The 13,897-nt window shown below is 35.5% G+C and overlaps 4 protein-coding genes across 4 annotated transcripts; 1 reads left to right on the forward strand and 3 right to left on the reverse strand.

Moving 5' to 3' along the window:
- Positions 1-754: 754 nt before the first annotated feature.
- On the forward strand, positions 755-1,291 carry TrAFT101_006377 (uncharacterized protein; the record flags this gene model as incomplete). The annotated part of the gene is made up of 2 exons (XM_024904751.1): positions 755-1,222; positions 1,277-1,291. 2 exons carry the CDS (start codon positions 755-757, stop codon positions 1,289-1,291), a joined length of 483 nt encoding a protein of 160 aa, XP_024754410.1.
- Positions 1,292-1,947: 656 nt separating this feature from the next.
- AOX1_1 (Alternative oxidase, mitochondrial precursor) lies at positions 1,948-2,598 on the reverse strand (the record flags this gene model as incomplete). Its single annotated transcript, XM_066127742.1, has 2 exons — positions 1,948-2,458; positions 2,579-2,598. 2 exons carry the CDS (start codon positions 2,596-2,598, stop codon positions 1,948-1,950), a joined length of 531 nt encoding a protein of 176 aa, XP_065983855.1.
- A 2,337-nt stretch (positions 2,599-4,935) lies between these two features.
- TrAFT101_006379 (uncharacterized protein) lies at positions 4,936-5,175 on the reverse strand (the record flags this gene model as incomplete). The annotated part of the gene is made up of 1 exon (XM_024904752.2): positions 4,936-5,175. The coding sequence occupies one exon, from the start codon at positions 5,173-5,175 to the stop codon at positions 4,936-4,938; it is 240 nt and encodes a 79-aa protein (XP_024754412.2).
- Positions 5,176-6,595: 1,420 nt separating this feature from the next.
- TrAFT101_006380 (uncharacterized protein) lies at positions 6,596-7,883 on the reverse strand. Its single transcript, XM_024901593.2, has 4 exons — positions 7,517-7,883; positions 7,281-7,457; positions 7,015-7,219; positions 6,596-6,960 (listed from the first exon to the last, which is right to left on the reverse strand). Exons 1-4 carry the CDS (start codon positions 7,778-7,780, stop codon positions 6,650-6,652), a joined length of 957 nt encoding a protein of 318 aa, XP_024754413.1. The 5' UTR covers positions 7,781-7,883; the 3' UTR covers positions 6,596-6,649.
- Between the last annotated feature and the right edge of the window lie 6,014 nt (positions 7,884-13,897).

Here is a 13,897-nt window from a genome sequence, read left to right on the forward strand (position 1 = left end):
GTTTCTCGGAGAAGGCAGCGCTAAGAAGCGGGCGGAAATTGGGATGTGGGCGTGCAATGCCACCATGACAGACCCTGCCTACCCAGAATGTTAACACTAGACCCACACGATCAGCAGTTGCAAGGAAGTAGCTAATGCCCAAATTTCCAATTCCTATAATGGAAGACATACTTGCGAGAAAAAAAGATAACCAGTGCAGAGTTTCTGCTGAAAACCATTGCCATGACTCTGTCAACTATGATCGCGTTTCAACTCATCGATTCTAAGTTATAAGCAATTAGTGTTAAACATGTACTTTAGTATGTAGTATGTTATAGCGAATAAATGCTGTATTATAGCAGACAAGTGCTGTAATGTAGTTGATAAGCGCTGTACTGTAGCGGATAAGTGCTATAATATAGTGGAAAGCCCTGCATTGTAGCACTTGTAGTTAAACTTCCCTCTGCAAGCCCCACGTTTTTAGATACCTGTAAGTACCAAATACGACTGGTTAGACATCGGATTAGCTGTGCCTATATTTACTATCGCTGAACCAATGTCTACTGTGAACTTCTAGTATTTGACTTCTTGCTAGGCGCACAAACATTTAGTTAAATAATTTTAAGAGCATAGAGTATTGATGAGGAGTATTAGACGTTGTAGTTTCTGGAAAATTACGCACCATCCGCAGCGTATCCCGGGACAGGTTGTCGGTCTATTTCTTGGATCATAATCCACGGCCCTACAAAAAGTCTATAGTAGCAGGGGATGGGCCATGGCCCATTTAGTGGAATGCCTATCCAACCATAAGCAGAAAGAAAAACCACAGCATGATGAGGCCACCATTCACTCTGAGAGCCAGGGCGATCTACATGGTCATGCGATAGATGGTCTTGAAGCAGGCCAAAGAATTCGTGACACAGCTGGTGTAGTTCTAATGGAAGGTGATGAAGCCCATTATATCGGCTCTACTGACGGTAGGAGCAATCTTGCGATGAAAGAGGGACAAAGAATGACTTACGACAAAGTTGTCAGCCAAGCAAAAGACGTGTTATCAGAAACACGATATCACGCCATTAAATCAGCAAAATATGCTCTGAACTTTGTTCTCGTGCTTCCAACTAATTTGACACTAAGCCTGTCAAGGGGGTTTCACAACGCACCGAGGCTGTACCATGATGATACTGTTCACTCAATTCCAAAAGTCATGGAGATCAAGAGTGGATTAAGAGCAGCCGGCAAGGTAAGCTACCACATACAAACTCTTTTCAGAATCAAATATTCTAACTTGGATTAGGAAATGTATCATTGAACGAACGCTAAACGGATGTCGTTTAGGGCTGTTTGGATTAGCAGGTTATCCACTGGATGGGTTGCACAAACACGTACGCAGGTCTCTTTTGAAAGGCAAATCCAAAGCAATCATTCGATCACGCATTACGCAGGGCATCGAGGAGATGTGTACGGCATTCCCCGATGAGCAGAATATGGTCATTCAAAGGTGGCATGCTCTACATGGTCACACTGCTTGACGTCAAGTCGCCAAAACTAGCTTGATGGTTTCTGTCTCATTTTATCTTGCTGGGATGTCAATTCATCTATGTTGCGCTGGTATATATTAATGTTCCTTTGCTTTTTCCGTAATGGTAGGCTTATTCTGTCTCTCAGTTTCAAATCTGTACCAAATACAATACTTTATATGTGCATACTGATGGATAAACTACGAATGGTGTTGCCAACAGGCGGCATAACATGTGATTTATCCATTGGGAAAAGGCAGTGCCTGTCTTGGTTTCCCCATTTTTGGAATTAATATACGACGCATCAAGTCAAGTGAGTTTTTTGGAACAATTTATATGGTGAATTCTATGATGTTAAGTCTATGGTGAAAGCAGGAGTTCTTATTTCAGATACCAATTAGCCTACATGGATTGAAGCCACCTTGATAAAACGGTACACCGTATTCTCTCAGAGAACATCTTTCCTTTCCCAGCCAATTGGCTTCAGGTTCATCAACCCCTTAGAAGGTTGAAGCTTAGACGTATCTGAATACCTTCCAGCAAAGGGGTTTGGATCTTCTTCTGGAACTAGATTTCCAAATGTATGGTTTACTTCCCTGTGCTTGGCTTCATCAGCACGAACGTATAGAAGGAGATCTCGCATACTGCGTCGGCCTTCCGGCATTTTCCAGTATTTGATTGCAATGTCCGGTGATTGAAGCGTTTGCCATTTCGGAAGTTTACCATGTTCGAGATCTTGAATCGCACGTGTGTACGTTATAACAGCCTCTTCTTCCAGATAACCGACAAAACGATGACAAATTCGTGGAGAAATCAAGTAGGCCAAGAAAAACCCGTTGAAAAATACGCCTTGTGCCCCAATGACCATCAAACGCATGAACCATCCAGGTTTCGCGAGCTTGAGGAAGGTAAGAAGATGCATGCGCTCATTGTGGGCCTCTTCTAGCAGTGTCTCGATCCTAGATTGGGTAAAACAACGTCAGTAAATAGCTGTATGTATTGTTTGCCATCGGCAACAAACGAATAACAAATTCTGTTCACCTGGCCGCTAGAAAGGACTGTTCATCAAGGACACATACCAACCGTTATCTCGCTTCATTTTACGAAGGCTCCGTAAATGGCGAAGCATACCTCCCACCATCCCAGGGACCCCAGCAACACTCTCGAGGAAAATGAATTGTGTAAGCCATTTTTCTTCCGTCATGACAAATTTATGGGGATGCTTTCGGGCCTGCTCTTCAGTAGGGTGCTTGTAACCCGTAGCGAAATCCATACCCCAACGCAAGAGCCGAACACTGTTTAAGGCCACTTTGTCTGTCCAATCTTTTACATCCCGGTGGGAAATGGTTATCGCACATACTTGCTTATCCGAGTACCTAAGAATGTTAGACCTTTCTTATTCATCTCACGGTTTTAGCTGGCAGATATACACCGGGTGCTCCCATGCAGTCGCAGCTGGCATTAAACTGGTGAGACTTTTAGACTGGTCCGGTGAGCAAGAGACGCAGGACTTCTGCCGTGTGCTGTTTTGACCGCCGCTTGTGAGCACAGTACGGACGACATTCGCTCTATTGCCCATGAACAAGACAGGGCCTCCGCGGATTGCATGGCTTCTGAAGGTTCTTGCAAGGGGCGTGCAGCGCATAGTACTGAGGAACATTGCGTGTGGCTGGCTATTAATGTCAATCCGCTAAGGTGTGGATTCAAGGAACCTTTTTGAATCAAAGAGTCAACCCCCCTACAGATTATATAGTTATATAGAGACCTATCTCATGGTATCAATTGAAATATCTGAGCGGAAATTTCCGGGTCGAACTTTTGAGTCATATCCAAAAATGTTTTATCTAGCATTTGATATTGGTTGCTTAACGGCACTCAAGTGGACATCCGAGGTGCAGCAGCCTGAAGCGCGCAACTATGAATGCATAACTCCGCGGCCCGAGTGCAATGATCCATCACACTATGGCCTCTAGGGTTCGCTCTATGCGAACTTAGGCCCATCCCTTCATCAATAATGCTATCCAGTCCTACATTGTACCTACGTAGTCGACCCCTCTGCCAACTCCGTTAGACAATTAGTGACCTATCCGGTGTCAGCTTCATGTCGTACAGATAGCAAAATTAGAAAGACCGGATGCCCATACGCCGTTAGCATGAATGATTCCCCTTATACCGAGCAATTTCTTGGGTCTGTTTTTGCCATTCTAAATCAAGGTGCTTACCTTAGATCATGCTTTTTACACTTCAACAATAACCTGATAGACTCCCTCATCTAGCTGCCCGCAAATCGTTCTTCCTTCTGCCTATCTTTATGTATCTTTCTATATTTTTCACACTATTGTATGTTCAATGTTTAGTAAAACTGCGCCACAGAAAAATCTATTTTCATAATTCAAGAATGCATATGCGATCTCAGCGCTTAGGTTCGAATGACCCATTTAGAGAGAATTGCCAATAGAGCGATAATAGATGCGGCTCCCTGCACCGAGGCCAAATGCGAGCCCTTTGGAGGCGCTCAATCGTCTCATAAATGGGACACATTCTTAACTTGTCATAGCTCTGAGCAGAGGATAGACAAGTGAATATTCTCCATAGTATTCAAGGCTATTTTGATCTTCATAAAGTATCATATGTACTTGTTGAAGCGATAACTCGTTCTAGATATGCATTTCCACAGCGTCACGATACATTAATGGTTTTGTTCCACTTATATGGACTTAGAGGGCCAACTGGAGGGTTCGCTTAAATCTCCTCGTATAACGTGAACCGTCACAACAGACCGGTATAAATAACTATTCGCTAAAAAAAAGGGGGAAAAAAAAAGAAATTGAACAATAACACGACAAATGTGGCCATTGTTTTCTAGGTTCATTGTTACTTGCATTTCTGAGGCATGGATGAAGGTTTGCTACTGTTGACTGTTGATTGGCTGACGTTATCGCACAAGAGGTGTATTTTGATTTATCCTAGGAATTTCCAAAGAAAGAAATAAAAGTCTGAAACGCAAAACCAGTACGTCGGACGCATTGAGTGTCAGCTAATGCAAATCAAGTACACTCATGGTATTTGATACAGCATACTATAGAATTGGCTGGTTACATTTGTCTAGAAAGGGTTGAAAAGGACGGTGTAATTCACCCCTAGAGGCTGGCCCAGCTGCAGACTGGCAGGGAATAAAATTCTTGCGGCGCATTTTATTTGTCACATTGCTTGTTGAACGCTGTTACTCGCATCTCAAAAAACGTCAGCTTTGTACATCGCCTCAGCATGCATCACGGCCCTGGCAGAATGGAACAGGGGCCCCCGTCTTTCTTGGAGAGTTTTATTGTTCTCCATAGCGAACCACCGGTGCTAGGGTCTTCAGATCCTTACCGTACACACTACCGTAGAAGTGTGTATAGTATTGTTCATTTTGAATCAAGTCTGAATTTGCCTTTCACGCATGTGCGATGAGATAGCAAAGCTCAATGACGTGAAGATCGCTTGTCTTCGGCTTGAACTTGAACTTCTCCTGAATTTTCGCAACGACTTCCGGCTGATATAAGCCCGCCCATTCTTTCAGTGGTGCGGCCTGGAAGGCAGTCAATGTGGCATTTCCATGAGGCAAACCGCCATCTTTAGCGCGCTCGTGCAGAATAATCATGATGTCTAGGGCCGCAACAACACCGGTCGACATGTCAGCAGTTGGGAGACTAAGGAAGAACGGACTGGCACTCGGGAAACCCATAACCTTTACCCATGACGTAGCTGTATCCAGAGGCAGCGTTTCAGAGTTACTGCCACCCTGGACGTTATGCCATGTATCCTTCTAAGCAATAGCAGTTTCCATTGAGGTAAATGATTCCCTTCCCGCCTCAAGACGGAAGCTGCGATTCTCATGGGACCTCAGCCGATACCCCTGGATAATGACATCGGCGTCTTTCACTAGCTCCTAAAGTCGATCGAAATTACTTGGATCATCCAAGTTTAGATCATATGAGGATTTACCTGCCATTAGTGCCAGTTGGGCAGGCTGAAGCAACTTTAGCAAGAGCGACTATCCGTGTCAACAGGATCTTCGCGTACAACAAAGTCCATCTTATGTCTAGCCTGAACACGGACGACTTCGACACCCAGAAATGCCAAGATCATTCCGCTGGCCGGGTTGGCGATGATGTGGGCTCACTCGAGGACCTTTTCGTCTGCTAGGTGTCTTTTATCTGAAAGATCTCTCGAAAATGGTATAGGTGGAGTGGGTGATGCATGGGCCATTTTTTTGTAATTGATCAGAGGATACCGGGCGAGAGTCTTGCCCATATCCGTATGCCGCCATTCTCGGGGGTGTATATTGAGCCATAGAGGCCATTCTCGAGCATCATCATATCTAGACCGTAAGGAGACAATTTCAAAGTTGTCTGTATGCCTCGTTGTAGGAAGCTTCCGTAAGGACTTAATTCCCAGGGCGTTCATGACAGGATCAGCCAGGGTTGATCCGTACAGCTGGTACCACCGCCTCGGATTACTAGTGGGATAAGTCGATGTGGTATGCTGGAAACGGAGTAAGAATCTGTACAAAATATCCCACAAAGTGATATCACCTATAATCTTTAAAGCATTGCCGAGCTGTCTATCTGTAAACTTGGGTAAATGGGGACTGCGAGTAGGCGAGGCCAGTGTTTATACGCCGCCTGGTACAGATGGCGCCATCAATCCTATAAAACAAGCAATGCGTACATTTGCCCAAGGGCAGGAGACCTGACTTACTTTTTCAATACTTCAATTCCGTCGATTCCACCAACTGACGCCAAAGTTGGTGTTGCGTAGTAAATTTATGCTTGGGTTATGTTGACAGTAATTGGCGACCGGGGAATTTATCTCAACTGCAGAAATTCTTGCCCAACAATGCCAACGATAGCAAGCAAAACGGTTGTCATTGCCTGTGACTTGATAGGACTAGGAATGATGGGTAGATGCTCGCCTTTAAATGTCACCCCATCGAGGCATTCCCATCGTTTGTGAATCCAGGTGTGTTCAAGGCAGGATGCTTGAGGAGTCGGTTACAATCTCCTTCATAGTAAGTAAGGATGTTTAGGATTTCAATGAAGTAGAAAATGAGTGTAAACTATGATGTGTTAAAATTGAATAGAAACTAGTTTAAAGACCCCAATGAATTATTTTAGGGCCCCCAGGTCTTTTTTGCGGTTGATAAGGTCGATAAGAGCTTTGTCTCGCTGATGCTCGACTTCCTTAACGTCAGTGGACTCCAACATTTTATGCACGCTGTTATCCAGTTTTTGAATATTTTCCTCGCTGAACTCAAATGCATGATCTTTCATGTCTTTAACCCATCCTTCAATAGCAGGCCCCAAATGAGCCAAAAGGTGACGGAATCCATTCTCCCCCCCGCCTCCACCAAGCACGTTGGTCATGAAGGGACCCGTAAAAGCCCATCGAAGCCCAACGCCTGTGGTAACACAAATGTCTTATGGTCCACTGGTTAGCTAATTGTATTTGCATTAGTGTAAGGGGAACTTACCACAAGCTTCGGCGGACACGATTCCCCTCTTAACGAGACTATAAGCTTCGGTGGCCAGAGCTGCTTGAAGACGGTTTGCCACAAATCCAGGACATTCCTGGTTTACTAAAACGGGGCTTTTCCCCATTGTTTTATAGAACGACATGGCTACATCAACCGTCAACGCGTTTGTCCCAGTATGTGGAACAACTTCGACAAGGGGCATCTTCGTCACATATTAGCTTGACAATTAACCAATAAATGACCCAGAGTGTAAACAATCATACCAAATGTGGTGGATTAAATGGATGACCGATCAGAACGCGTTCAGGATACTTGCATTCGCTAATAAACTGCGAAGAAGGAATACCCGAAGACGAAGAGGCAATGACAACATGCTTCTTCGTTTTTGCGTCCAGCAGTCCCAGTAGCTTCCGCTTCAAGTCTGGTCGTTCCGGCGCGTTCTGTCGTAAAATGAAAAAGGGTCAGCATTTAATGAGAATAATGAGCCACCAGATCATACCTCTTGGATAAAGTCCACTTCGCCACAGTGATCTTCCAGGCTTTCGCCTACAAAGGTACAATTGGAAATCGACGCGTCCCTGTGCAGGCCCAGACCTTCAAACATTGGCCATGATTCCTGGAGATATGCAAAAAGGCGTTCTTTGGCGCCCGGAGCGGGATCAGAGACCAGGACCTTTAGTCCACGCGCAAGGAAAAGCGCTGTCCAGCTCGCACCAATAACACCGGTGCCCACCACACCAACAGTTCTGATAGACGGCTGCATTCTCGATACGTTGGGTAGATGGGATGAATTAAATTGTTGATCAGAATAGTGGAATTGGTCCTGAGCTACTGTGGTATTGTTGCCTTATTTATACCTTTGATCAGGCTTTCCGGCTGGATATTAGAACCGAGGTTGAAATTCACTTCACAGGGCCGAGAGGCAGAACGTCAACCAACCCACGACGTATAAAACGGAGAAATACTGACTTACGTAATGTTTGCCACAGTACTCCGTACAGTCCGTTGTAAAACTCTCATGATAATTGCGACTCATGTGCCGGTGCCACACCCCCGGCGCCTCTTGAATACTATTAGCTACGACTTAGGAGCGCATCACCCATCTTAACAAAAGTTTAATATTTTCCTACTCCAAAAAAAAGGTAAAAAGAGGCCTACAACGTTGAACAAGGCAGCGGACAATTACTCCATGATTTGAATGACCATCTCTAGCCAGTGCTTTTCGTCGCCTGCAATAAGCGGCAATGCTGATACAGGTATGCAGGTGTGGGGTCGCATTCTCTGTTACCTTGACCGATCCCCGGACCGCGGCACAGCATTTCTTGGATCGTCGGTCCGCGGAACTATATTAGCATCGAGTCGTGCCAGCGCAAAATCCCCGGAACAGATCTTGCAAGATGTTAGGATATGTAAAGCGAATAATAACTCTATTGGATATGTTTCAAATACCTCTGTCCTTTTTTTCTTTCCAAATATTCTGTAATTTTTGTATAAATAACCTGGGATAACGAGTGGAAGTAATGCATCGGTTAGCAGACCAAATGCTAGTTTTGTCTATAAGAAGTATGCCTTGTCCTTTCTTGAACTTTCCTAAATTAGAATACAACTAGTAGCTAGCCCATGAGACAATAGTATATTATATTATATACTCTACATAGGTGTCACGATCCAGGTCTTGCAAGAAGAGTGATAGAGGATTAAGTGGGGCTAGGTGCGTCTTTGTTGCTGGATAGCTGCTAGGTATTATTAAAAGACTATATTTATCTCTGCCCTTTCTTTATTTTTACAAAAGAAAGTCCTTTCCTTTTATACCTTCTTTCTTTATGGCAATTAGCTTTTAGCTAATTGCATTAGGCCTTTTATTTTATATCTTTAGCTAAAGACTTAAGGTTTATTAGTATAGTATAGAATATCTATTTAAGCTTAAAGGATAATAGCTAGTTTCTAGCTAGTTATATTCTAGCTTCTTTATTACCTAATATACTGCCCTTCTTTTATAGCATCGACCTAGTGCTGCTTAAATATAATTTATATAGCTTTCTGGATTTATAAATAAATAATACTTTATTAGGCAGCATTCTATAGGTAAATAGATTAAATTTAAATATAATTTAGCAGTAACTTTTTTTATAGTCTTATTTTTTTTTATTTTTAAAAATATAAAATAAAATAAATTCTCTTTGTTTTTTTTTATTATCTTTATTCCTATATCTTTTATTAAGCTCTTTATTAAACAGTATCTTTATTATAGCTAGAATATAAAGTACTACCGCTAAGGATAAAAGTAAGTAAATAACTTATGCAAGACCTTTAAATACTGGATCTATAATTAATATAATAATATATGCTTGCTTAATGCCTTTATAACTTAGTGTTAACTAGCTTCTAAGAAGAACCCTTATTATTATTATATATATTATTATTAATATTAGAAACTAGGTATAATAAAGCTAGCTTATGTCTGCACTATAAATTTATTTAAGGTTACTTTTAAAAGGGTTGCTTTTAATTAACTATAACCTAGGTAGTAGTAATAAATATATTATTTATATTTATATTAAAGATAATAGTAATGGCAAGGGTAAAAAGGGCTATAAAGCTATAGATAAAGGTTATTAAGCAGTGTATTGCTATTTAGTATAAGAGATTGTAAAAATAACTTTAAATATAGTAATATTCTTTATATTCTTTTATTTCCTTATTATTAATTTCTAGCTAGTTTATTATAGTTCCCCTGCAGATAAAAACTAGGAAATTCCTTTAAAAATATAAGGACTATATTATAAAAGTTAAGTAAAAAGCAGTAGTAGACTCCTAGACTTTTAATAACTCTTCTATAGTTAAGTTATTAGTTTTTTATATTAAGGCCTATTTAATCTTTATTAATTAAATTTATTTAAATATTATTAATTCCTTAAATGTATTAATATTTTTTATTACTTTAATAGCTATAAGTTATCTTTTAAGTTAATTAAGCTTTATTTTTAATTTACTACTAGACTTATATATAGGCTGCTAATAAAATTAACCTTTTAAGTTACTGCTGCCTAGATTCTTTAAGGGAGCTAGAATATACTAAAAGTATTTTAGTAAATGGGGAGGATGTTATAGAAGAAGACAGGGCCTTTAAAAAAGGATTTAATAGAAGTAATAATATAAATGCTAACTAACTATACTATTCCTTCTGCATGCCTTTTTTCTTTTAGTAATATTCTAGCGCCTTTAGTATTTATATTATTTTAAAATAAATTTTTTTAATTAATTTTTATTATTTTTATTTACCTAGCAGTTAGCAGTCCCTTTTTAGCATCTAGCTTATAGTTATTTAATTATAATTTACTTTTTTAGCAGTTATAACTTTACTTTTAGCTAGCAGCTGCATTTTTTTTATAGCTAGAATTTAAAGATAAAAGGGCAGCCTCCTTTTTTTTTTTTTTTTTTTTTTTTCTTTCCTTCTTTATATTATTTTAAATAAAGTTTATATACCCCCCTCTCTTAAATAGCTTTATCCTAGTAGCTAACTTGCTATAAGATTGCTATTATACCTCTTAAGTTATTATCTATTAAAAAAAATATAGTTATTAGTAATATAATTAAGTATATTTCTGTCTTTAGTATACTAGAGGCTAGCTTTTAACTTACTACTTAATTATTATACTCTTTATGCTTATTATTTTTACTATTTTTTAAATTACCCAACTGTCTATAAATAAAGAATAAAATAAAAGCTCTGCCTCTGCTATAATAATAAAAGTAAGTAGAAGTTAAGTTATTGCTAGTTTATAGTTAATTAATAGCTAGGTGTATTTAAGAAATATATTTATTGCAAGCTCTTTAATAAGCAGTATATATTTATTAGTGCATTTGCTTTTTTTATTGCTTAAAAGCTTTAAAGTTTAATTATTAAGTATAGCTATTTAATAAATATTTAAAAGTATAGTAGTTATTAGCTAGCTGTTAACTTTTAGTAATTTAAATTCTAGAAGTATTAATAATTTAAATATAAATAGGCTTAAGTAATAAAGCTTAAGTATAGTTATACTATAAAGTGCACTGCTAGCAAGAAAGCTGCTAAAAAGCAGTAACTTTAAGATACTTATATAAATACTTTTTATAAAATTAATATTAATATTGTTAATTTATTATTTATTTTAGTAAAAAATATAGCTACTTATATTAATGTAAGTAGCTCTTAAGTAATTTATAGCTAGCTTTTAATTTACTGCTTAAAACCATAAACTTAATAAATTAGCTACTATTATTATTTATAAGCATAAAGTTTAGAATAAATTTTCTAAGGTTATTATAGATAAGCATAAAAATATTAATGCTTTAAAAGAAATTTTAAGTAATAAGCAGTAGACTAGCTAGTATATAGCCTATAATTAGTATTTAATTTACAGCTAGTTAAATCTTAAGTTTAAATAAAAAAAAAATAATTTTAATTTAAATTAATATTTAGTATTTTAATAAAATACTATAGTATAAAATATATATTACTTTACTGCTACTTTACTACTACTTTACTAAAGGTTAATATTTAATTTAGCATTAGCTTTTAATTTTTTTTTTTAAAAAATCTAAATTTTTCTTTTTTAATAAATTATAAGTAAATTACTTTTAATTAATTAATAGCTAGCTATAGCCTAGCTAATATATTTTTATAAATTTAAATTAGAAATTAAAATATAGGTAAATTTTAAAATTTAATATTATATTATTAAGCATTAATAATAAATTTCTTTTAATTAATTAAAGGCTAGTTAATTATTATATTTTTATTAAATTTTATACTTAATAAAGTTTAATTTTTTAATTTAAGTATTTTTATTATTTAAATAGCCTTTTTATTTAATATAATAAAAGTATCTTTTACTGTTATACTTATAAATTATAATCTTTTTAATTTTATATATTTTTTCTACTATAAAAGGGTTATCTAGCAGCAGGCTAGGTTTTAGTTCTTTACTATTATATAGTTTTAAATTTATAATATTAAATATATTATATATTTTAACTAAAGATAGTAAAGATAATTTATATATAAAGCCGCTACTGCTAATAATTCCTTTAATTTAATAAAGTCCTATATATTTTTTTACTAACTTATAGATTAATTACTATAAGTTAAAGTGCTTAATAAAAATAAAAACTTAATTATTAACTTTAAAGCTTTTATTTTAGTATTTATTATTATATTATTTTTAATATACTTTATTAGATTTTTATAATATAGTAAAGGCTAATTTATATATATCTTCTAATAATTTTACTTTTTTAATTACTTTTTAATTTATATTAAAAAGTATAATTTCTATAATAAAGAAAGGATTTAAATAATATTCTAAAAGTAAAAATACTAAAGAATAGCCATAAGTTAAATAAATAACTATATTATATATAAATTAAGTAAATAAAAGCTTTTTAGCTTAATTTAATTAATTTTTATTATAGTATGCTTATAAATAGTATTTTAAGTTTTAATTTTGCTTTTTTATTTAGCTATTAGTTTAAGGGTAAAAAGCAGTGTTAAGTTATCTTTTATAATTAAAAAAGTAGCAAAAGCTTTACTAAAAGGCACTTATAAATACAGTTCTTTAATCTATAACTATGCCTTATAGTATTCTATAAGGAATATATATATATTAAAAGAATTTATTAGCAAGTGCACTGCTAGTTATATTCTTTATATATAGAATATATAAAAAGTATTTAATAAATTAATTTATAATTATAAAAATAGTATTATAATTATATTTTTTATATTAGATTTTTAGTAAGTCTATAATAAAATCTATAGAGATTTTTTACTATAGTTAGGTTGGCTATAGTAAAGATGCTAACTCGCTGTATGGCAGATAATGTCTAGCTTGCCAGAAGAATATATTAGCTATTCTTTTAAGTGTTCTACTAACTCCTTAATGCCCAGCAGTTAGGTTATTATAGAATAATATAAGTATTTCTGTTTGCATACTATAAAAAATAAATACTCAGTTTTAGTAATATAGTAGCTTACTGTTGTTTATATACTAGTGTTATTATAGTAACCTATCTATAAAATTAAGCCTATTAATCTTTATTTTTATAAATTTTATAGTCTAGGCGTCCCTTTTTTAAGCTTTTTATAAAGCTTGTAAAAGTATATAGCTAGCTTTTAATAATATTCTAGCATCTTTTCATTAAATTAAATCCTAGCTATTTGCCTTAACTTTTTAAATAGCTTACTAAAGAAAAATTATTTACTTAATTATAATTAAAATTCTTCTAGCTAAAGGGGTTAATACTAATTATAACCTAGTATTTAAGCAGTTTTTACCTACTAGCATTTAAATTTCTAGCACCCCCTGCAGTATATTTATAGCAGCTATATAAGCTCTTTTATTTTAAAATTACTATAAGAAAGCAGGTAAATAGCTAAAAGCTATCTTTTACTTTACTTTTTTATTTAATAAATTATATTTTTAAAATAATTTATTTATAGGGTTAGATTTACTTAAGCGCTATTTAATTTAAAAGTTAAATAATACTAGGTATTATAAAGCATAAACTTGCTTAATAATTAACTTTTTTTTATTAGTTAAGTAACTATAATTTAAGTAGTTTATAATAATATATATTTTATTTTTTATATAAAAAAGGTAATGTCTTTAAATTAAAAATATATAGGTTATAGCTAGTATTTCTATATTTAATATTATATAATTTAATTTATAATTTTATAGTTTATATAATAAATAAGCAATTAGGTATTAGGCATCTTGCTGTAACTGCATAAATACTGCATTAATAATAAATTTAAATACATTAGTCTTAATTTATATTAATGCTTCTAGGTTATAGTAAGCTAAGACTGGTTTTTTTAAGAACTTTTATTTTAGCT

Source organism: Trichoderma asperellum, chromosome 3, assembly GCF_020647865.1.
Source record: "Trichoderma asperellum chromosome 3, complete sequence".
NCBI lineage: Eukaryota > Fungi > Ascomycota > Sordariomycetes > Hypocreales > Hypocreaceae > Trichoderma > Trichoderma asperellum.